The 22341-nt window shown below is 44.6% G+C and overlaps 7 protein-coding genes and 1 non-coding gene across 8 annotated transcripts; 3 read left to right on the top strand and 5 right to left on the bottom strand.

Moving 5' to 3' along the window:
• Window positions 1-877: 877 nt before the first annotated feature.
• On the top strand, window positions 878-2308 carry FPOAC1_008679 (uncharacterized protein; the record flags this gene model as incomplete). The annotated part of the gene is made up of 5 exons (XM_044853118.1): window positions 878-1033; window positions 1090-1126; window positions 1180-1642; window positions 1687-1817; window positions 1863-2308. The coding sequence occupies 5 exons, from the start codon at window positions 878-880 to the stop codon at window positions 2306-2308; spliced, it is 1233 nt and encodes a 410-aa protein (XP_044705788.1).
• A 234-nt stretch (window positions 2309-2542) lies between these two features.
• FPOAC1_008678 (uncharacterized protein) lies at window positions 2543-5167 on the bottom strand (the record flags this gene model as incomplete). Its single annotated transcript, XM_044853117.1, has 2 exons — window positions 2543-5096; window positions 5157-5167. The coding sequence occupies 2 exons, from the start codon at window positions 5165-5167 to the stop codon at window positions 2543-2545; spliced, it is 2565 nt and encodes an 854-aa protein (XP_044705787.1).
• Window positions 5168-5937: 770 nt separating this feature from the next.
• On the bottom strand, window positions 5938-6662 carry FPOAC1_008677 (uncharacterized protein; the record flags this gene model as incomplete). The annotated part of the gene is made up of 2 exons (XM_044853116.1): window positions 5938-6490; window positions 6523-6662. The coding sequence occupies 2 exons, from the start codon at window positions 6660-6662 to the stop codon at window positions 5938-5940; spliced, it is 693 nt and encodes a 230-aa protein (XP_044705786.1).
• A 1991-nt stretch (window positions 6663-8653) lies between these two features.
• FPOAC1_008676 (uncharacterized protein) lies at window positions 8654-9473 on the bottom strand (the record flags this gene model as incomplete). The annotated part of the gene is made up of 2 exons (XM_044853115.1): window positions 8654-8986; window positions 9033-9473. The coding sequence occupies 2 exons, from the start codon at window positions 9471-9473 to the stop codon at window positions 8654-8656; spliced, it is 774 nt and encodes a 257-aa protein (XP_044705785.1).
• A 2000-nt stretch (window positions 9474-11473) lies between these two features.
• FPOAC1_008675 lies at window positions 11474-11576 on the bottom strand. The gene has a single exon. It is a non-coding gene; the product is annotated as a tRNA-Ala (tRNA).
• A 1771-nt stretch (window positions 11577-13347) lies between these two features.
• Window positions 13348-15188, top strand: FPOAC1_008674 (uncharacterized protein; the record flags this gene model as incomplete). The annotated part of the gene is made up of 6 exons (XM_044853114.1): window positions 13348-13543; window positions 13592-13801; window positions 13849-14110; window positions 14157-14746; window positions 14793-15023; window positions 15070-15188. 6 exons carry the CDS (start codon window positions 13348-13350, stop codon window positions 15186-15188), a joined length of 1608 nt encoding a protein of 535 aa, XP_044705784.1.
• A 1055-nt stretch (window positions 15189-16243) lies between these two features.
• On the top strand, window positions 16244-16702 carry FPOAC1_008673 (uncharacterized protein; the record flags this gene model as incomplete). The annotated part of the gene is made up of 1 exon (XM_044853113.1): window positions 16244-16702. One exon carries the CDS (start codon window positions 16244-16246, stop codon window positions 16700-16702), a length of 459 nt encoding a protein of 152 aa, XP_044705783.1.
• A 2565-nt stretch (window positions 16703-19267) lies between these two features.
• On the bottom strand, window positions 19268-22075 carry FPOAC1_008672 (uncharacterized protein; the record flags this gene model as incomplete). Its single annotated transcript, XM_044853112.1, has 4 exons — window positions 19268-19437; window positions 21667-21829; window positions 21877-21953; window positions 22072-22075. The coding sequence occupies 4 exons, from the start codon at window positions 22073-22075 to the stop codon at window positions 19268-19270; spliced, it is 414 nt and encodes a 137-aa protein (XP_044705782.1).
• Between the last annotated feature and the right edge of the window lie 266 nt (window positions 22076-22341).

Here is a 22341-nt window from a genome sequence, read left to right as displayed (position 1 = left end):
CTCAGGTCACGGACTGTCAAACGTTGGTAAATGACTCGAGTACGATTTCGACAGATATACGACATGTCACTTGAAGATTAGTGCTGTGGCGTTAAGCTTTGGACGGGTTTCTCGGCAGCAGGTTAAATCAGACTAACATTACTCGACAGCTTAACTGAGTTAGGCTTCCTGCTCGCCGTAACGTTTCTTGGGTTCCTTGGTATTGTGGTATGAGCGTTAGCATCGCCTCGTTTCCAGACGCCTGCCAAATTTTGCTAACAGTACTGTCATAACCCTGATACACGGCATCTCCAGTTCTTCATTAGCCAAAGCACCGAAAACCAAGACCCTGCACAGATCATGGGACTGGTACCTTAGCACTCGTATGACATGAAAGCCTTGCCTAAAACGAGACCGCTCTATTTACAGCATGACACAAGAGATGATGAGACGCAAGGACTTGTCATGCAACCAATGACACGCGAGTTCCGTCATCTAGGTACCTGACGGCAGCCTTTCACCTGGGGTTCCCCAGACGCGGACTTTTGGATCTTCATCTCATTGCTACGTCGTCTGTCTCTAGTTCGTATGGCTGCAGCTCAGCTTGATTCGGTTCAGCGGCAGTTGCATTTCTCTTAACCCCTGTCTCCCTGCCATTGTACGCAAATCATCGTCGATCCTGGGATAATCAACCTTGCAGGCCTTATCCTGTCTACCTTGCAGGAAAATGGTATATAGACGTGGGACCCAGTGGAACCTTTTCTTTGTTCAGGATTGTTATACCTAACATGTGAAGTCAGCAATACTGGCAGTATCTTGAGCATTATCTTTTTGTTTGACTTTATCACAAGTTAGTTGATTATATCTATTTTCTTGTCTTGTTTCCACTTGGCCCATCATGGCTGCAAAGACTTTCGCTCCAGATGCTGGTGTTATGAGCTCCCAGTTCATCTGCTTTTCTGTCGCTACCATTTTACTCATATGTCGTCTGGTATCCCGAAAGATTACACATGTAAACCTGTGGTGGGATGATTACTTTGCTATGACTTCTTGGGTAAGTTGTTTGATTACATCTCGGAATTTCTCTCGTTCTTCTACTAACTGTTCAAGGTCGCTGCCGCTTTATACTTTAGTTTTGCTGTCTACTGTATGTACTCCACAACTCACCTATAACATATATTCATATGCTAACTCGCCTAGGGGCTATTGCCATGGGCCTTGGACATATCAAGGAAGAACTGCCTCTCCCAGAGGAAAGGGTTGATGAATACGCTCGTTTCGGTCTTTTCATGGCCGAACTGCTTTATGCCACATCGCTTGGATTCTCCAAACTCGCCATCCTTGGCTTTTACTGGCGTCTATTTGGCAGTGTTGCCAAGATAAGAATCGGAATTTACATCCTCCAGGGCAGCACTGTTATCTGGCTCACTATCCGTACTTTTATGACAATCTTCCACTGCGTTCCCGTCGAAGCCTATTGGAATCACAACATCAAAAACGCCGTGTGTGAAGTCGATCCTGCTAAATTCATGTTTGGCACGACTTTGGTTCATCTCATGCTCGAAGTTGCCGTTCTTTCGTTGCCTGTTTTTCAAGTCAAGAGTCTCAAACTTCGCACAGGTCAGAAGGTCGCTGTCGTTGCCATGTTTATGTTTGGTATTTTGTAAGTTGTCCACCTGTTTAGCAGTACATCACTGACCTCTTTAGTGTCTGCATTGCTTCAATTATTGTTCTTTACGAAGCATTCACTCTCAACCCAAAGACAACCGAAATGGCAAGAGATATTAGAGGAGTTATCATTTGGGCTGGTGTAGAATCTTACTTGGCCATCATCTCTTGTAAGTCGTTTGAAAGTAATTCCACTCTAGTACTGACGTTTTTAGCTTGTCTTCCTATTATTCGACCTGTCTTCCGCAAGCTTCTTTCAGGTTCCCTCCTCAGCTCCAAAGGCAACTCAACTGGTCCCAACCCTATCAGCGGATTGACCAGCAGCAAGGGCATTAAGCTTACCCACATGACCCGCACAAAAGAAGTCGACGACAACAGTTCGCAGCGAGAACTGGCTGGACTCGAAGATGGGTCATCCGGTGATATGGACTTTCATACCTATCCTGAGCGCGGTGGTCACAGCAACACTGTTGTCACTAGCTGCGTGGATGAACGACCGGGTAGTAATACCACCAAGCCATCACCATACGGCATCCAAGTCAAGAATGAGACTAGGGTGTATTATGAGTCTTCTTGGAAGAAGGAGAGGGAAGCCAAGAATGATGTAGAAGCTGCTGAGGGTTCTGGGTCATACGTCGCAGCCGATGGGGTACGATACTAGATGGGATTCGGTTTTTAATTTGTGAAATGTTCTTCAACGTCAATACCCTTTAATGTCAATTACTTTCTATATTATTGTATGTCACAATCAATGCCTTGGCATCACATCAAAGTTTCAGTCATTCTCTTGTACTCTATCTAAATCATTATCCTGTGAAACCAATCATAATCGCTTCATTACAAAGGATATTACAGTAATTCGTTACCAACGCCGATCCGTCTCTTATTTAACCTCTTAATTTCCCATTCGCATGGCATTGGCAAGTCTATGTCGCGCACCCTCTCGGCGTTCACTTCGTCCAGGGCTCTCGTTGTACGAGTCCTGGCGACGATTGTCGTAATAACCATCAGCATCTCCTAGGCCGACCTTTGATGGACGGGGTGGTGGGGGAGGAGGAACATGTCCAGGTTGGGCTTGCTGAGCCTGCTGAGCCTGCTGGGCATGATACACTGGCTCCCAATCGCGGCTGGGCTCTTGTCGGTAAGAGCCGTTTTGGTTAGAGTCCTGAGCTGGAATGGGAGGTCTGCTTGATCGTTGTTCCTCACGCTCATATCGATCATCGCGACTGTCGCGGTTTGATCTACGGACGGACTCTTGAGAGGTGCGTGTTGGTTGTTGAGCAGGTTGTGCCTGGAGTAACCCGCCTTGAGGTGCACCACTCTGGGGGGCGCCAACTTGACGACGGGTCACTCCACGAGTAACCTGTTCGTCATCGTCCGTCTGAGTATCATCATCTCCGTCATCCTCGTATACTCGCAAATCGCTTCGCATAGCAAGACTGGCACAAATGGATTTGGCTTCCTCAATAGCCTTCTTCTGAGCTTGTAGGGTCTTGCGACGATCGCGGGTCTCCTTGTTCTCAGCAGCAATAGCCTCGATGGTGGAATCCTGCATGCGGAGAATCTCAATAGGATTAAACAGACGCAGCATGCCGAGAAGGAGGTGTCGCTCGACGACTTGGGTAATGACGTTGCGGGTAAAGATGCGTGCGGTAAGATCATAGTAGATAAGCATCTTCTCCAAGACTTCCTCAGCTTCAGTGTAGGTTCCACCATTCTCGGTAGCTTCGGCGCGCCACTTGCGGAGACGCTCCTCGTACTCGGGGTCGAAAGGCTGAATCTCAAGCTCCATGTCGTCAGTGAGATGACCAAGCTCAGTGTCGGCACTGTCGTACAACTCCTTCATTCTAAGTTCAAGGAAGTGCATGCGAAGAGGATCGCGCATGCGTATAGGCCAGATGTGGTCGATGACATCGGCAAGAAACTCGTTGCAAATGACACCCACATTGTCCTTATACTCTTGTGCCAGAACAGGCCAGTTCCTGGAGTAATCCTGAAAAAGGATATAAGGCGCACGGGGGTTTGAGTCAAGAGGGAGTTCGTTACCCCGGATTTGTCGAAGAAGAGGTTCAACTTCGTGTTCGGCAAAGTCTTTTTTGCTACGATCACCAACCGCCGGGGGAAGAGGAGTGCCGTTTGTGTCTGCGCCATTGGCTCCGTTGGCGGGAGGGCTGTTCTGGAAGGTCACCTTACGACCCTGCTGCCGAAACCGCCTTGCGAAACGCTCACTTTCATCTCGAATGCGAGCACGAAGCTTTTGTGATGGTGTGCCCTTGGGACTTGACTGTCTGGCAAAGAATCGCTCGCCAAAAGGGTTCTTGTAGTTACCGTTCACCGCAGGGGTGACGAGGTTGTTGGATGCTGTAAAGAGCTCACCCATCTGGAAACGCATCTCCTCTGGGGTGTCTTTGCCGACGCCCATGGCCTTGAGTTGGGTTTCGCATCCTTCCAAGGCTTGCTGAATCTGGCGACGCAGAGTCTTGACGTGCTTGCCGATATGGCGCTGAAGTTGGGTGCTCAACTTGGCACGAAGGGCGCCAATACCCCACATATCGGGAGGAAGAGTTGACCATTTACCACGGGAAAAGAATTCGGCTTCCCGTGCGTCACGATCCTCAGGAGACTGCCATTGTTCACCCGGGCCAGGGTTTAGCAAGACGTACCAGCCAAGCTTGAAGTTGTTCTCTTGATCTTTGTTGGTGACAAGCTCAACAAACTTGTCTTCAAGACCGATGCGCTCGGTCATATCGGGCTTTGTAAGGACACCGATGGTGCGCGATCCCTTGGGATCAAAGTGGCGGGCCTTTTTAAGGATGGGAGCTTGAACGTAATCGTTGTTGCCGCCAATGACAGCAAGAATGATTGTTCGCGAGCTCTTCATATATCGGTCGGAGAGAGCTTCAATGGTTTGGATGTCGTTCTCGGATTGATCACGGTTGGCGACTCGAACAAGACCAGGCAAATCGACCAAAGTCAATAGCGGCATGTCGGGGCCGCTCTTCTCAACAACGAGAATGTCGCGAGCGGCAAAGCGACCGGGGATACTTCGCGGAGCGATCAATTCTGTCGCATCTCGCATCATTGCGTCAAAGGGTGTGTCACCGGTGACGTCGCCGCCGTATTGTAGTAGACGAGCTTGTTCGTTGTGAGGTCGGGACTTGTCGGGAATGATGGAAACCTTTAGTTTTGTCTCTTTGGCTCGTCGCATGCGAATCTCTGTCGCAAACCGCGTACAGGCGCCGGCATCGCGAGGGAAGGGAGTGCCGGTGAGGGCTTCTAGGACTGAACTCTTTCCCGCTGACTGGTCGCCAACAACAACAATTTGTGGAAGTTTGACATCGTCGAGCTGTGCGAACTGAAGCTTATCGATGAGATCTAGCAGGCTACGTTGCTCAGAAGCAAGGCCTTGATCGCCAAGGGAAGATTCGAGTGAAGGGCGCATGTTTTGCCTAGTAGAAGAATGAGAGTCAGCGGCTTGCTGGGCGTCTTGATCTGGAGGTATGACGAACAGAGAGCCCATTCTCTCGCAGGGAGTAATCACAGCAGTAGTTCAAGTTAGCTGTGCGTGTGTTGTAGTTGTATGTGTCTGATACAGGTTTAGATCAAGAAATTAAAGTAAAGAGAGAATGGTTTCAGCCAAGCTTCGTCATGTGTTATTTTATACATTACGACGCTTGGGCTTGATTCGTTCTTTCTTGGCTGCCTCTGCTACTGTTTGCGCGGCTGCCAAGCGTCGAGGCGACCTAGGTGATGCCCAGCCAGTTAGCGTCATACCCTGACAGCTGCGCCACACTCAACAGAAACATTGGGAAGCAATAAGGCAACAAAAGAACGAAATGGGGACGACTTGATAGTGGCTGTGTTGGATTTGATACTCAACGCCACAGCTTGTCAAAATGATCAGCCAGACTTTTCATTTCTACACTAAATTGCTGCCTTGTTCTTGTGTATCTGACCTGCATGTTGTGCATCCTGTGGCTGTGAATGACGTAGCCCCACTACGTATACAGACGCGTCTTACACATCCTGGACCACAACCCCATAGACTGGCCTGTTTTGCACCATGTTTAAAAATTGACAATAAATTACTGTGAGCTTTATGACGGTAGAGAATCACATCGGTATGATAGTCATATAGTTATTAAAAGGCAAAGCCGTGGCTGACGGGGATTGAAGAACAGGTTATATGTCTGTTGCATGACGAAAAAGCCAGCTCAATTTTATGGTACACAAATAAATAGCCTAAGAGTATAGTCTAAAGAGCATAAACTCATGTACTAATTTCGTCTCTTATGCCTCCAGAGACCTTGCAAGAACCCCCATCCAGCACAGCATAGCTTTGGCATTGCCTTGAAAGGTGCCGCCGTGACGCTCTGGTTCTTCAACGTCAGTGACAGGGACATCTCTGGACCAAGACCATTCTTTCAAATCCTGGTCATTGGACTCCTTGATGATCTGGCACCAAGCTGCCGAGTGTTCTTCACACCAGAAATAAAGCTGTCTCTTGGAATCTTGGTCGAGCACTCGGATGTTGGGTTCGCTTACCCACCGCTCAAATACGGGTTTGAGCGATGCTTGATCCAGGGTCCCGTTCGCAAGACCACGGAACAGGTTCCCACTTTGCGCCATAGATTCGTCTCGAGTACGGGTAGAGGTGACTGTGATGAATTCTGGTCCGACACTTACGGTGCTGATCGACATCTCGGAGATAACATCGTCCATGTCAACATCGTGATCGTTGTTGTCCTGCTTGATATTGTGCATCAAATCCGAGAGAATGTTGTTGGGGAGAATGTGGGAGTGATCTCCAGCAGGACATTTGGTGGTAACGATGGAGACTTGGCTACCATTGATGGACTCTTTGTTCTTTTTGACGGCTTAAGCTTTCGTCTTCTCGGATTGATAGACTCTTTGTTTAAAGTCGGTTGTGGAATGGTCTCGTTGATGTTGACGATGAATGGAACATTTCCAATCTCGTCGTGATACTTGGTAGCAAGTGTAAGCCTGATAAACATCCTCTAGAGCCTCGCCGCCGCAGGAAGCAGCGGCTGCCTAGGAGTAGTTGTTGATGGATAATTCGTCAGGCTGAATCGTTCGATCGTTGGTCTTGGGAAGCAACCAGCTGATCCTCGGCTGAGCCAATGTTGTGACTTTTTCAATCATAAGGCAGCGGTCAATACAGAGAGGTCTTCTATAGAAATAGGAAAAGTTAGTAATATATCAATATTGGTTACACCAGAACACACTGTAGAGAGTGCCCGGAAGGTTCTAGAATAAACCAAGGGGTAATCGCACGAAGAGCGTGAGACATGACCATGAGGAGAACGCCGAATGCATCATCGTTTCTTATTAATGCTTTTGAATAGCATGAGGATACGGGGGATTTTGAAGTCGTTGTGATGTGACGAAAGAGGGGTTGAATGAAAAGTGAAGGAAGGCGCTGTAGGAGAAGGCCTGGGACCTACCTGTGGGTAGCAGAAAGAATCCAAAACCTCCTAAGCCTCAGGTTACAAAAATAAGTAGCCTAAGGGCTATAGTCTCAGAGGCATACAGTGACCCACTAATTTCGTCTCTTATGATTCCAGCGGCCAATCTTTCTGATGCCCTGAGGCCGATTCAAGTAAAGCCTGTGCTGAGACGTCTCTCTGAAAGCGAGCGAATAACTGTGATGTCATTCGTAAATAATAAAGAGAACTAATGCAAGATAGATATCTGAATTAGGTATTTGTGAATACTCCGAGGTTAGGCATCTATTCAGACGTACCTGAATAGAAATCTCATTTAACAAATGCTAATACCAAGCAGCAGATTAATTGGGCGCTAATTTTAGACTTACGTGGGATGACTACCTATATAATGCTATTCCATTGAACTGGATGAGGATAGAGGTTGGTTCTGCAAATAATAGTAACTAAATGTGATTTCTCTGAATACCTGCATTAGGCCGGAGGTAAATAGTGCAAGTCAATACCTACTACTATATCCAGCGATATACCCCTACAATATGGGTGAACGTAGGCGGTATTCTATTATCGTGATTCACACCAAAAAGTACTTATATATATTGATCGAAAAGTCTTCAAACTTGTCAATAACCTTGCTTTGATATATTACCAACTACATACACATAACCACAATATCCATACTACAGTGTACATCATGTGCATAGAAAAGCTTCAGCACTGTTCAATATGTCTTCATACCGACACCATCACATGGGAGTACTGCGATCCTTACAAGGAAGAGAGCAAAATAACAAGCAGTACAGGAAAAACCCCACCGCTCACTTCATTTAAGCAGGAGTCCCACAATCCGCGTATAGATCACAAAATTATAAAGCTTTACACAGCTTTGGACTGCCCTAACGACGATTGTCCCAGCAAGATCAAAGATGAGGATAAGTAATAGAAGGATTATAGAGATAGGGGTTTTGTAAAGGGTTTATAAGGCTTATAAAACCCAAAAATCAATTTAATACTTTATCTTATTTCCGTACTAATGTTTATCATTTGAAAGTCTTAACTAGGTCATGATGTCTACGCTAAATCTTGTGTGGAAGTGTTGTTTTCAACGACAAAGTAACTCAAGACCTAAGGGGTGAATGTCTAGGGGCCTTCTCAAGGGTATTATTCGGCGTGAGAGGGCCCAGTCGCTTATCAGAACAAAGGCAGATACTTTTGCCAAATCGTGTAGTCTTGTTTATGAATGGCCGGTATAGGCTAACAAACTTGCTCAGGATCTGGATTACACAGGGATTGTTACTCACACACCTCATGGGTACAAACTTGAGAAGCAGAATATGTTGATTATAGAAAGTCACCATAAGAACTCTGACGAGGTCATACAGGAGTGGTGGTTACGGAGATTCAGACAAGGGTATATGTGACAGGCTTGCTGAGAAGTTGAGTGGAACTAGGCGATGAGCTTAGGAAATTGGCTGGATTACAAAAGACGTCCCATTTGCTGCACTTCATACCTATCTGCATTGGCTTTCATTCTATAGCATCTAAACTGTGTCCTCAACAATTTCTACGAGTTTTCTCGCAAGTTGCATTGACTTCCCCACGAATGGACTGTGGCCTGCCGCAATCCTCGCTTCTCTCATGCCAGGGATAGATTCTATGAGCTGCTCTTGGAACTCTGCTCGAAAAGCTATATCATCCTCACAGATCAAAAATGTCTTTGGGATCGTGATATCAGAAGCTGACCAAGTGAGTGGGGTCTCGAAAGCATCTTGAGAGTGCGGCAAAAGTAAATCAAAGATTCTTTTAGCTTCACCTTCGGTGGCATCATTGTATAGAAGCGGGATTCCCTTTTCGTTGATGCGAGTAATTTGGTTCTCACAAGTTAGTAAGCAGTGGTTGAATGGGGCAAGATCATCTTACCTTGATATACGGTTTGCCTGTGTCTAGCCATTCTGGCCACTCGCCGCCGAACATGCCAAGCAAATCCATGCCTCTGGCAGGCGCAGCAAAAGCAGTAAGGAAAATGACGCTGCTGAATCCTCCCAAAAGTCCTTTCTCGGCCCTGTCTGCAACTCCTTGGCCCTCAGTCGCAACGGTGGCTGGCACCCCACCATAAGAATGGCCCACCAAGATCACCTCTCTTCCTTGCTCGAAGTACGGCATTGCTACTGAGACAACCTCATCCCGGTCAGCCTCCCATGTTACGCCATTTGTATTGTTACCCATAGAGGGCAGTTGCGGGATAACACAGTCATAGCCTAAGGAGGCTAGGTCGGCCTTGAGATGATTGTAGCAGGCTGGTGGATGCCAGGCGCCAGTGACGAGGAGAAAGAGTGCTTTAGTGATGCTCACAGAGACCATGATTTTTGCGAAAGAGATGTAGCCGGAGTATCATTGTGCGATTAGTAGGAAAGAACGAAAGAAACAGCGGATAGGATCTATATATACGATTTCATGCATGTCATGTTGGACTCTACATGTTGATCCACAGGAACCTCGATGACTTTGCCTCGATTGGTAGATCACTTGATTGTTGATCAAATTTATGCATCAATGATACGACTTTATTGTTGATCAATGCAGATATACCAATAAGATGAAAAGACATGGTCCGAGTTCCACTTCTTAAGCCGCGAAGATGCAGGTTGATGGATGACAGCCAATAGTAGACACTCTTGAGAAAATAAACCATCCGAACAAGAATCGGAAGCTTTTCTCATTCCATTGGCCGTCTTTTTCTGTTCAAGTTCAAGGGGTCCAAAAGTGGTCTTGTCTTTGTGTTAAAGGAAGGATAAGTGGGTTGCATAGCAGTGCTTTTGTATTTGTGTGAGATTAAGGTTGCTCCAAGAGCCCTATTTTTCGTTACGAAGCTGCATCTATCGATTTCGCATTAGACTTCGAGGGATACCCATATCAATTCCATTGGCCGAGTCTGATATACTCATTGCCCTGGTCCAGCCTATAGTTCCTTCCGTGATACGAAACCTAGTGGGATTTCTTGAGCAAAGAAAGGTGTTTGGGAGAGAAAAGTCAAAAAGAAAAGAATAAATCTGTAGGGTTTCCTGTCAGCTATCGGGCAAGTGTGGCTTAGATACAAATATAATCCTCGCGCATTAAACCCCTGTCAATTATGTTGAAGATAGAGCCACGGGGCAAAAAAGGTTCTCATATAAACTAAGTATCATTATGCAGTGTACACAAACAAACCCTTGATCACGTTATATATGAAATCGGGACGAAATAAAGCTTAATAAATACTAGAATGTTCTAAAGAACATTAAACTTTAACGCAGACCAAGTAAGATAACAAAATGTTACCAATTCTCTAGACAAGAGAACAGACACCTCACGTACCAAACTTCCTACTCGACAAACAACCAAACATGAGACGAAGAAAACCTACAGGGTTACCATTGCCTACGGACCTAACAAGGCAAACGAGACCACCGCAAGGAGCACTACCATCTCCGTCGGAGGCACAAATACTAAACTTAATCACGATGTGGCATTACTCTTCCAACCCGTATCAGCGCGAACAGTTGAGCCAAATACTTGTCCGAATACTCAGAGACAAGCTAGATAGATGGCAACAGGCACAAATACAGCAGCAAGCTGCGCAGCGACAGTTATGGGAGAACGAACGAGAGCATTCTAGGTTGGTGACTCTATATGCCCAACTAGAACAAAGACGGATGTACTTGTTGCAACTTCTATCAAGATTTCCTTCCCGTGGTCCATAGGGTGTCTGTTACTACATTTGAGTCATAAATCTCGGCAACTTTCTACCCTGCTAGGGGATCAAAAGCGTTATAGTAAATGACACACAATATTGAGTTGATTTTTTATGTATACTTCGGGACTTACGCCTCGGACATCTCTAAATAATAATGACACACAAGCTGGCACTCTATGGGATCATCAAGCATGCACACCATACCAACAATACAAATCTGACATGGTTAGAATATATGCTCAACCACCAGAAACTCAGCTCATGTGCCAAATAGAGTACGGGACTCAAAACCAGACCAAAAATGCCTGATGTATCCGGGGTATGTAACGAAAAGGGTGTGGCTGTGATATTACAAGCTGGTTAAGAACCAAATGACAAAAGGCACAATAGACTCAAGAATCACTTATGCACGGTAACAGACAGTGCGAGAGAGAAATTGAAGCCCAGAGCCAGGAGTCGTATCAATGAGTGACTTGTACGCCGCGTCCGACAAACCGTGTACCGAACACATAAAAGGCAGGGGAGTTGCTAAAACAAGACGCCTCGTACAAATTTGTATCGAAGCAGAGTCAAAAAGGGTTGCGCTGTCGGCCAAGCCCAACCTTTTTCAAGCAAAAGTCCAAAAGCTTGGACGAGGAGGGAATTGAACCCTCGACCTTTCGCAATTACATATCGTCTGATAATCAGATCAAAGATGCGAAGCGAACATCATACCCCTAGACCACACGCCCTGGACCTACGAGGGCAAAAATTAACACTCTCTATGACTTGGGCAGGTTAGCTGCATCATTATCGCCAACCATACTTCATCACATTCCATACCTAAGCACAAAAAAGATGGTTGCTAGTGAGAAATCACCCGAGTCAAAGACCACATAATGACGGTCCTACACTGCAATCTTCCCCAGATTATTCAACCGCCAAGCTTTATCCCCAGACTTGACCACCAATTGGAATGTTATTCGCCTCCTTATTTTGATATCCACTTACCCCGGATGCATCACATTCGGTAGAATGGACCCTTTGTTTGATACGACGTGCCATGGGGTCAGCAATTGTTGGATGTGGTTTTGTGTAGGAATGACCTTTTCGGTCCGATCAAAAGGACAATGAGCCAAGGGTTGAAAATGAGTGTATAAACATGACGCGAACAAAGAAAGTATCCCAATCAAAATAGAAAAAGTCGAAGGATTCATCCGTAAATTTGTCGCTGGACAGTATACCCGCCTGATGGTTATCCTAATGCTGCTTCATCCCACGTCCATTTAAAGCTTAGGAGGGTTGACAGTGAACCCTCCCAGGGTATTGACTGGGACTGCCAAGGACAACTGAACATGTCTCTTTGTCCGGGTGTTTGTATGGCTATTTAGCCTGAAGAGCGGGTAGACTATGCACCTAAGCTAAGTATACCAATACCAGGTGAACGGTTGACAAGCTGAAGACAGGGGATTGGGAGAGTGATGCAACCTATTGACGCTGAAAGAAGAAATAAAAGTCCGACTTGAACGTGCCACGCCTTATGAGGATTCTTGGCTTCGAGAAACGTTTCGTGGAAACATGTATCGGTGGGTGAACAAGTGAAACGCTGACATGAATCAGTTATTTGAGTGGCTGGTTAAGGTAATTGCCGGTTGTCCAACCGTATAATTGATAGAGTTTGGTAATGCTTTGTTAATCCATTAAACAGCCAAGCTTTACCCTTGTCATACTTCCATGTTATGCTGGGCACAAATGGATGGAGAAATTATACTACGAGTAATGCTCTTGAGGAGAAGGAGCCGGACCAAAACCTTCATTTGTCCCTGCCATGCCCGCCTTGGCTTCCATGTCGCTTTCCTCTCCAAAACTTGACTAACCCCGCAATTTCGGTAGAGTCAGGTGCTAGTTTTAGATCTGGCATATCCTCAACTTGAACCACACCAAAGACGGGATGATCAGCGGTTTTAAGCATAAGCTAAATCCAATCAAACCCCCCAGGCTCTCCACTACCCACCATCAGCCGGTCCGTTTAACCGCTGCTGAGTTTGCCCGAATCTCCTCACTTTCGGCGCGAGAATCCGTTTTTGGGCGAGTGTCAACCGACCGGGGATGTTACCCGAACGAATCGCCTGGCCTGCCTCAGGCTTTTTGCTGACTGAGAATCGCAAAATGTCACATCGCGATGCAACATGGACATGCGGTCAAAGCAAGTTTTGGGTGCGGAGACTCCATGTTTTTTCCCCAGACGACTGCTGAATGCGGAGAATTCGGAAATCCTACCGTAAAACAGCAGTAGCTCTGTATTAGCTATGAGCTATAGCTCCATCTTATCTAACCGGGGATACCTGGAGAGATAACCCCAACATCAGCTATATAATATGATCTGCAGTGTCCCCATTCAAATCTCTCGTCTCCAGTTTCTCTCCAGTACCGTCCGACCGTCCGACTGCTTACTGTTACCGGTAGAGCGGCCCAGCCCTTTGCATTCATTGCATTGCATTCACCAACAGTCAAACCGCCACCATGGTCAACGTTGGTTCCGCCGCCGATCCCATCGTTACCCGCCTCGTCGACGAGGACAAGACACCATGGTACAAGAAACCTAATCTTCGTATCATGTACGTCTGGTTGTTCTTTTGTTGCATGGGTGTCGAGATGACTTCTGGTTTCGATTCTCAGCTTATCAACACCCTTCAATACTCGACAACATTTCATCAGTGTACGCTCCTCTATACCGTTTATCCCGTTACCAACTAATAATTACTAGATCTTGGTGAAGGACGAGTGAACGACAAGGACGAATATGCCATCGAACCTGGTCTGCTCGGCTTTGTCAACTCCTGTTATCAGCTTGGCTCCATCTTTGCTGTCCCTGTTGCTCCCTGGTTTGCTCAGAAATACGGAAGAAGATGGTCCATCATGTTGGGCTCTCTCATCATGGTCGTCGGTGCCATCATCCAAGGTTTTGCCCAGCATGGTAAGAACCCAAGCCTGCAAGAATTTCAACATACTAACATCTTCTAGTCGGCATGTACATTGTCGCTCGTATGATTCTCGGAGCCGGAATTCTCTTCTGTATCATCTCTGGAGCTGCCCTCATCGGAGAGCTTGGTTACCCCAAGGAGCGAGCTACCTTGACCTCCCTGTTCAACTCTTCTTACTTTATTGGTCAAATTCTTGCTTCTGCTATTGCCATGGCCACCACTCCTATCAAGACAAACTGGGCCTGGAGAATCCCTTCTCTTCTGCAGATCTGCCCCTCTCTGATTCAGATTGCCACTGTTTTGTAAGTTAAACACGGCTTTAGATGCTTCAAAACTGACATACGCCAGCCTCCTCCCCGAGTCTCCCCGTTTCCTCATCTCCAAGGACCGCACCGAAGAGGCCGCCGCAATTCTCGTCAAATACCACGCCGAGGGTGATGCAAACTCTCCCCTTGTCCAGGCCGAAATCGTTCAAATCCGCGAAACCATCAAGGCTGAGTTGGAGGCTTCCAAGGAGTCCTGGCTCTCAGTTGTTCGTACCGCCGGTATGCGTCGTCGATTCCTGGTCACCATCTTCATCGGTCTCTTCACTCAACTCTCCGGCAACACTCTCATGAGTTACTACTCTGGCAAACTCTTTGAGCTCATGGGATTTACGGACAACTACACAAAGACCCGCATCAATCTTGCTTTCGCCTGTTGGAGTTTGTTAAACGCTACAATCATTGCTCTTATCGTTCCCCGATTCAAGCGTAGACACATGTACATGCTATCCGCAACTTTGATGCTTCTCGCCTTTATCGCCATCACCGTCTCACTCCAGCAGATCCAGTCGCTTCCCGAAGGCCAGAAGAATAACGCTGCTGGCATCGCTGCGCTTTTCTTCTACTTTGCCTACTCACCAACCTACAACATCGGAAACAACGCTCTGACATATAGTAAGTCATCCAGCCAACAACCACTGAAACCGCTAATACTTTACAGCTTACCTTGTCGAACTTTGGCCCTATGCTATGCGATCTCGTGGTATTGGTATTCAGCAAATCTTTGGAAAGCTTGCCGGTTTCTTCTCCACCAACGTCAACTCTATTGCTCTCGAGGCTATCAAGTGGAAGTACCTGGCCATCTACTGTGGTTGGATCGTCTTTGAGTTCCTCATCATCTACTTCCTCTACCCCGAGACGAGCGGCCGCACCCTCGAGGAACTTACTTTCCGTATGTATTTCCATTCTCCGATTTCTCCAGTAGCTAACAGATACAGTCTTCGAGGCCGACGAGCTCAAGGAAAAGGCAACCGCTGCTGTCGAGAAGCAAATCCATTTTGGAGATGCCAAGGAGGAAGAACAACAGACTCATGTGCAGACCCGAGAGGTTGCTTAAGCCGTTATTTTGTTGGATGGATGAATAAGTGGTTTTTGGATGGGAAATTGAATAGTACAAGACACTCGCTGAAATTGATACAACAAGTCTGCGACCACATCAACTCTGTCTCTAGATCCACTGTTGCTCACTTGAAACTATGACTACCCTGGGACTTTATGACTAAAACTCGTTCATCTATCTTATAGGTAAGAACTGGTATAATTAGGTACGTATCATAGGATGGCATCTGATGCGTCGACGGGGGTTGTGCGGTGGAAGCACGTGTGCAGTCCCATCTGGAAGGCCGCTCCACTCATTGGAAAGACTCGTTACGATTACATTCATCTTACGGATCAACATGGCTACAAGAATCACTGTGTAGTTCTCTTCAGAAGGTGAGTCTTGGTTAAAAGAAAGAACATTACAGTCTACAAAACGCAATTTGTTCTAGGACCTATAATCCAACCGCTGTCAAGTCCGTGCAGAGCAATAGAGGTAAAACTCAAGTTCAAGATTGCAGTCAGTGAATGCACGTGTGCAACCATCCTTTTCGAGTCATGTATCGTTATATTATTGTAGTTCGGGCTGCTTGCCACCCAGAATAATGAGTTTGACATTGTGCGGCCATTGCCTTGTCCAGCCTGATATCGATATCATGAAATCTTTGCAACCACTTTTATTATGGGGGTTAAATTCTCATTCGAAGATGTGAATTAGTACAGGTGAATCACTGTCTGCCTGTTGCGTTCACTCAAATTGGGCTCACATCTGCTGCCAGTGCCAAGCAGCTGCGAATTTAGCCACCAGCAACTTATTTAAGCCTACACATTCGCACAATTTCCTTTTCTTCCAAAGCCTCTTCTTCTTCATTAAATCAGTAAGCATTTCAAGTCAGTTCTGCAGTATCCTCCACCTCTAACCGTCCTTCCTTCTACAGTACACCGCAAACACTCAACTCCGGTTTATTCTCTCTGCACAACTCTCCACCCTCATCAAATCAGTAAGCATTGAAATTCAGCTCTGAAGTATCCTTCATATCTAACCTTTCTTCTACAGATCATCAAACACTCAACATGGCCTCTGACGAGAAGCTGAACGTGAGAGATCAGCAAGAGCAGACTCAGCCCCCCACAGGCGAGTCTAAGGAATCGACCTCCGGCCCCAAGAGCGCTTACATTTTTGTCCCTGATGCTGAAAGAGTGGAGCTTCGTGACCGTGAAGGTCATGAGATGACGAACGTCACCACCACCTCTGATGTCGGCACTTCCCAATGGGCAGCCGTTACTGCTACAGGAGGGGTTATGGGTATTTGCAAGGATGCCAAATCCCTTCCCGAAATGGCCGATCGTGTCAGGAAGGAGAACAATTGCTCAGAGATCTCTTACAGGATTTGGGCCCATGATCCCGAGCTCTGGGACGAGTTCGCCAAGACTGCGACTCACAAGCGCGTTCGAACCAACACCGGTTTGAACAAAGATGGTACCCCTCAGGGCCCCGTTGACTGGGAGGAAATTTCTCGGCCCAAGAACTAAGTCGAAGAAAGCTACCTAGTATGTATGGATGGGATGCAGGTCCCTGAAGGATCTTTCCCACCTAGGGCGGATGTAGTGTCTATGGAAGTTGTCTTCCACACAGTAGGCCTGGCACCGACACACAGAATTAGATAAGGCAGAGCTGTTTAGTACAGAAATAAAAAAGTCCTGTCTACATCTAACATAACCACTAATGGGCTTGTTAACATTGCATTGACACGTATCACGTATCGCCCGGAGCCTTGACGATTTCACAAGACAGTCATCCATAAGAAGCACCAATTTTGAATTAGTTCAGCCATATTTTATTTAGATTTCTGTGTTTAATCACATTTTCATAAACACAGATAAAATTCGATCAGCTTGCAATGATCCATAAATACACGCGATACCACAAGTAATCTTCAGCTGTGGACAGATATCTCACCTTATGCATCAGTATATGCCCCATAATGTCTTCTTCAGACAAAAATGGCCCTGACCCGGTTGACCCGGCCAGCAACATTGGCACTTGGGTCGCTGCAGCTGTAGCAATCATTGCTCTCGTCGGTGTAGTCGGCCCACTGCTAACACTGCAAGGCCTCGATGAGTGATAAAAACCCGAGCCATGAATGCAGTTCAGGACCAACAACAAAAATATGTTTCCAGACGGTATCCAGTCATAAAAGTATTGCGAGTGCTGCTTTAGGCCGTTGGGGGTTCAAAACACGAGATTATTTACCGTGCAATAATGGCTGGGCTAAGATGTCCGAGTTGATTGAGTCGTACAAAATATGAGATGGGATTAGCAACGGGCCAGTTGATTTAGGTATACCCCCAAGACTGGAGGAACTCTATCTGGATTGAGGAGAGAGATATGGTTATAGTATCGTTTTGGATTGCTAACAGATCGGCTATTTGGATCGATGCGCAGGAATCAAAGTCTCATTGGACTTTGTGGAGAATTTAGATACATACCCTTTCTTATGTTCTATAACGTAAGTACGAGTTCCTCCATTCATTCATTCATTCATATCAAGATTATTCATGCCACTCTTCGATACGATTCTAGTATGCAAATAGGCAGACCAGACCTATCGAAGTTGGAGGTCGACGCCGTCTACCTTTGCTCTCAAAAGCAGGCTTTTGAAATTCGGAGCTATCAATCTATTTCACAGACCTGCTTTCTAACTATCATTTGTCATTAGAGCTATCCAATCTTGATATGATTAATTTGATAATCTGCAAAACAGTCTTTGAATTTTGAAAGAACATGAGATAATCTAAACTTTATGACTCGTCTTTTCGGATTAATAATCCTTGTTTATTTCTATGCGTTGCACTTAGGATATTAGAACGATTAACTGCTCGAGCATAAGGGACGAAACATTAGTCTAACTTTATGCAATTTAGATCAGATGTCTTACCATTTTTGTTTATATACCCTAAAACGTAGGTCAACATTTCTGTTACCCACTACTACGCACAAGTATATACAATCCCGTCTTTAACTCTACTAGAAACTTCACCAGTGAATAGGGGTGCACAGGATAAAGGAGAGAGAAGGAAAGCATATCAAATGAGGAGTTTGGCATAAGTTATATACTATACACAGTAACACGTTTCAACCTAGGTATGATAGGGTCGGGATTGATTGCTGAATTTCCGAGAACATGAGCAACGCGGTTGTTCTGAATAAACCGCTTGAGAGACTCAACAAATATCCCATACTTGACACTCATGTTCACGCCTCCCTCGCCAGTAATCCGCACGGTCTTGCTATATAAGTCAGGCTCTCACAACAAGTAGCGACTGAATGTCACCAGAGTTGAGAGACAAAACAGGTGCCATCGATCATATCAACAGTAAGATGGAGAAGGACGATGTTGTTCTCCAGAATTATCGATAGTCGTGATGTCGAATATGCATCTCACCATCTGATGCGGGTTATAAATATGGAACGCAGGTGTTTTCAATCGCAGCATCCTGGAAAGCCAGGAAAGCTTGAAGTCCTGTTCAAATGTGTTCACTGCACTACCAGCAGGGAGTTTTGAGTCTGTAATTATCAGAGTCGGAGCCAACTGATTTTCATCGCCAATAGGAACAAAAGGTCTTATCGAGTTTCCACATGTAATAAGGCCGTCTGTTTGATGCATCCCAGACCTCGGTAGCTACAGGTTAGTTAGAACACCTAGACCAGGGTATCAATAAAAGGTCACTCCACACGATGCATCCCAGTTGCTTCGTCGAATAGCGCCACCTTAGCTTTCTGGTAGTTGTAGCTCCTGTAAGGCTCGGAACCGACAATTGCCGTAGTTGCCGTGACTAAGACAGGAGAAGAGATTGAAGTTTGATGTCTAAGTCCACAAGGCTCTCATTGTCTAATTCAGCAAGAGGGCCAGAACCTGTGTGACCCAGCGCACGAGCCGTACATCAGCATAAAAAATGCTTGGACTCCCTCCCAAGGTGAGGGACTGAATTCGTCACTCCACAACAACGAGAGAAGTGGATGGGCTTCTTGTCAATGGCAAAGCCACGAATAGACATAAAATTGCAGAGTTTAAGGCCATGCTCAGGCGCTTAGCCTTAATCCTGTTGGACTCCCCAGATTCGTTCCTCGATATTGTCACAAGCAGTATTTGAGGGTGCGATAACAATTAGAGCGGCTTGGTTTCGACTAAGCCCCAACAGAGCTGCAATAGCAGCAGTAAGAATCGAGTTGCCAGAGCTAGCTGGTGCTGAGATGTCCTCATTGTCTAGCTGACGGAGACAGAGGTCCAAAATCCTAGGTTCAGTTACAATAGCTAAGCTAGCGTATTGAAGCGTGGGACGGTAGAGATCGGGAAAGGAGCGTCCGACTCCAAGTCATCGGGATGGGGCCGGGGGGACTTCAAGACCCTTTCCGATCTAGAGTTGGTTGATTTTGTTTCGCACCGCGGGATCAGGGTTGGTAGTAAGTGTCCAGAGTCAAGCATCAGAGCTTAGGCGATCCATAGCTGTGACGCGTCTATCTTCACGAGTGCTACCAGAAGGGCAAATGAATGCAGCAGTGGTGTTTTCTTCGGCTTGATAGCTCATAGCGTCTTTTGTTATATGGTATGACTTAAACGCCCAAGGTTTAAAATCTCTAAGGGCAATACTATAATATATAATAAAGTAAATATATATAGCTATTATATTAAATTTTATTATATTAAAAGCTATAGTATTAATTATAAGCTTTTTTTTTTTAAAATTATTTTTTTAATTTTTTAATTTTATAAAATTCTTAATATAATAAATTTTAATTTAATAAATTTTCTAATAATATTATTTTTATTAAATATTTTATAAATTATTAATAATTTATTTTTTTTATTAAAAATTATTTTAAAAATTAAAAAATAATTTTATTAAAAATATTTTATTTTTAATATATTAAAATTATATTTTTTTAAATTTTATAAAAAACTTTTAAAGTTTTTTTTTTTATATAATAAAGATTTAAATTTTAATTTATTAATTTAATAATTAATTATATAATTAAAAATATTATAATTAAAAATAATAAAAATAATAATTTAATTATTATTTATATTAATAATATTTTAATTTTAAATATTAATAAGAATATTATATTAAAAATAAATAAAATTATTAAATAATTTTATTAATATTAATATTAATATTAATAAAAAATATTTAATAATTAATTTTTAAAAAAAATAAAAATTTTTATAATAATTATTATAATTTTAATTTTATAAATTATAATATATATCTTTAAATAAGATTTTTATTAATATTTAAATTTAAAAATAACGTTAGTATTTCTTATTATATTAATTTTTAATATATATTTTAAGATTTATACTTTAAAAAGTATTAAATAATAGAATATATATAGCTCTTTAGAGATTAATACTAAGAATTTTTACCAGTTTAGAGAGTAATAATATTAAATATCGCAACTGCCTCGGCGCGTAAATGCTTATATATCGCAACTGGCAGTCTAATGCCGAAATCCCCAGCCTAAGATTTATTAAGTATAATCAGCCCGAGCATGATTTTTCCAGCCTTCTATAGCAGGGGATAGGATGCCGGTCTCCGGGTTTAAAGACCTTGTAGAAATGAAGCATTTCTAACGCTGTGTCACGGAGGTCTACGTTGTGATATCGAATGATGGCGGAGAACGATCGTCCGGAGTTTATTGTCTCATTCGTTTCTTCGTGTGTTAGCATTCACTTCTCCTTCAAAAGCCATCATTTAACTTACTCTCTGGGTCCTTCATTTATGAAGTGGTATAGAAGATAGCCGGCTCTATATATAAGGTTTGGCTATCGTGGCACAGTAGCGGTCTTCATCCCGAGCTGGGAACCTCCGTGCTAAGCTTGGTCCATGCTATATATATATATATAATGAGACTGTGTCTTCATTTGATTGTCATGAAGACGCTGGAACAAGAACTTGGGAGAGAATGTATTGAATTAAATGGTGTGGGATGCTGGAGAGATCTTTATAGAGGTTGTAGGAGATGGATGGTAATTTCAATTTCTTGCAATCATATCAGGCATCTGCTGTTTGCAATAGTGCCTAAGCACCTGGAGAGGAAGATCCACTATTTAGTGAATTTAGGAACAAATCGTCTAAGCACAGGTCTAAACTGGCATAAAATGCCTAAATTGTTTTGTTTTTAGGTAGAGAAATAGTTTCAAGTTTCCTGCAAACATGACATAGGTAACCTACTTGAGTGAATCGAGAGAAGGCCAACGTAGGTGCTTATGTGTCACAGCCTTTAGCTTGTTGTCATTGTCGAATGGTAACTGAAATTTGTATTGCTATTCGGACATTGTGCTTGTCCCTAACGAGGTCCGCACTGAAATCTGAACAACAATCAACCGCCTGTGTTTCTATCTTACCAACTTATCAAAAAGCCACGATGACAAGGTGAAACAAGCCGACAGCAAAAACGTGCAAAAAACTAACGGAAGAAAATATCATCATACCACCATTGGGTTCAGCAGTTGTAGGTGCCGTCGCCTCACTGCTAGTTGTGGTAGAACCGCTATCAAAAGTCGAAGTCTCTATTGCTTTTGGGGCATCAATAGTTTCAGCCGATGCTTGTCTGGTAGCCAAAGCTGAAGTCAAAGTGATTTCCACACCAGAAGACTACGTTGGTTAGGAGATTGGCTTAAAGGCTCACGGTGCAAACTCACCATTGATCCCGTCTCAACGGCTTCACTGGTAGAAGCCGTAACAGTCTCGCAAACCCTCCTCAAAACAGTTGCATAAACTAACAAAATCAGTCATTTGCCCTTTTCTCTTGTCAACTCTGAAGCATACCATTATAAGCAGATGGACTGCAAATATCCCAAACACAATCCTCCTCTCTTTCAACCCAGTCATCAGACTCATTATACCAACACTGCCTAACACCTGTCACAGCTCGAAGTCAGACCAACCTACCCTAGAGCCACAAGTGGATCAGATCACGTGGCGATAGCGTTATCGCCGTAACCTTAGTTAGACCGCCAGTCAGATCCTGAACGTAGCTCCTTGAGCTACGTCTTGTTAATAGAGCCTGACCTGCCTGCAGTGCCTATCCGTAGCAATAGAACCTATTACGCCCGAAGCGTTCCCTGTCCACCCGTACCGCCGGACTCAGCCCGTGACACTACGTA

This window comes from Fusarium poae, chromosome 3 (assembly GCF_019609905.1).
Source record: "Fusarium poae strain DAOMC 252244 chromosome 3, whole genome shotgun sequence".
Taxonomy (NCBI): Eukaryota; Fungi; Ascomycota; class Sordariomycetes; order Hypocreales; family Nectriaceae; genus Fusarium; species Fusarium poae.
Note: the sequence above shows the minus strand (reverse complement) of the source record. Positions and strands in the feature narration are given on the sequence as shown.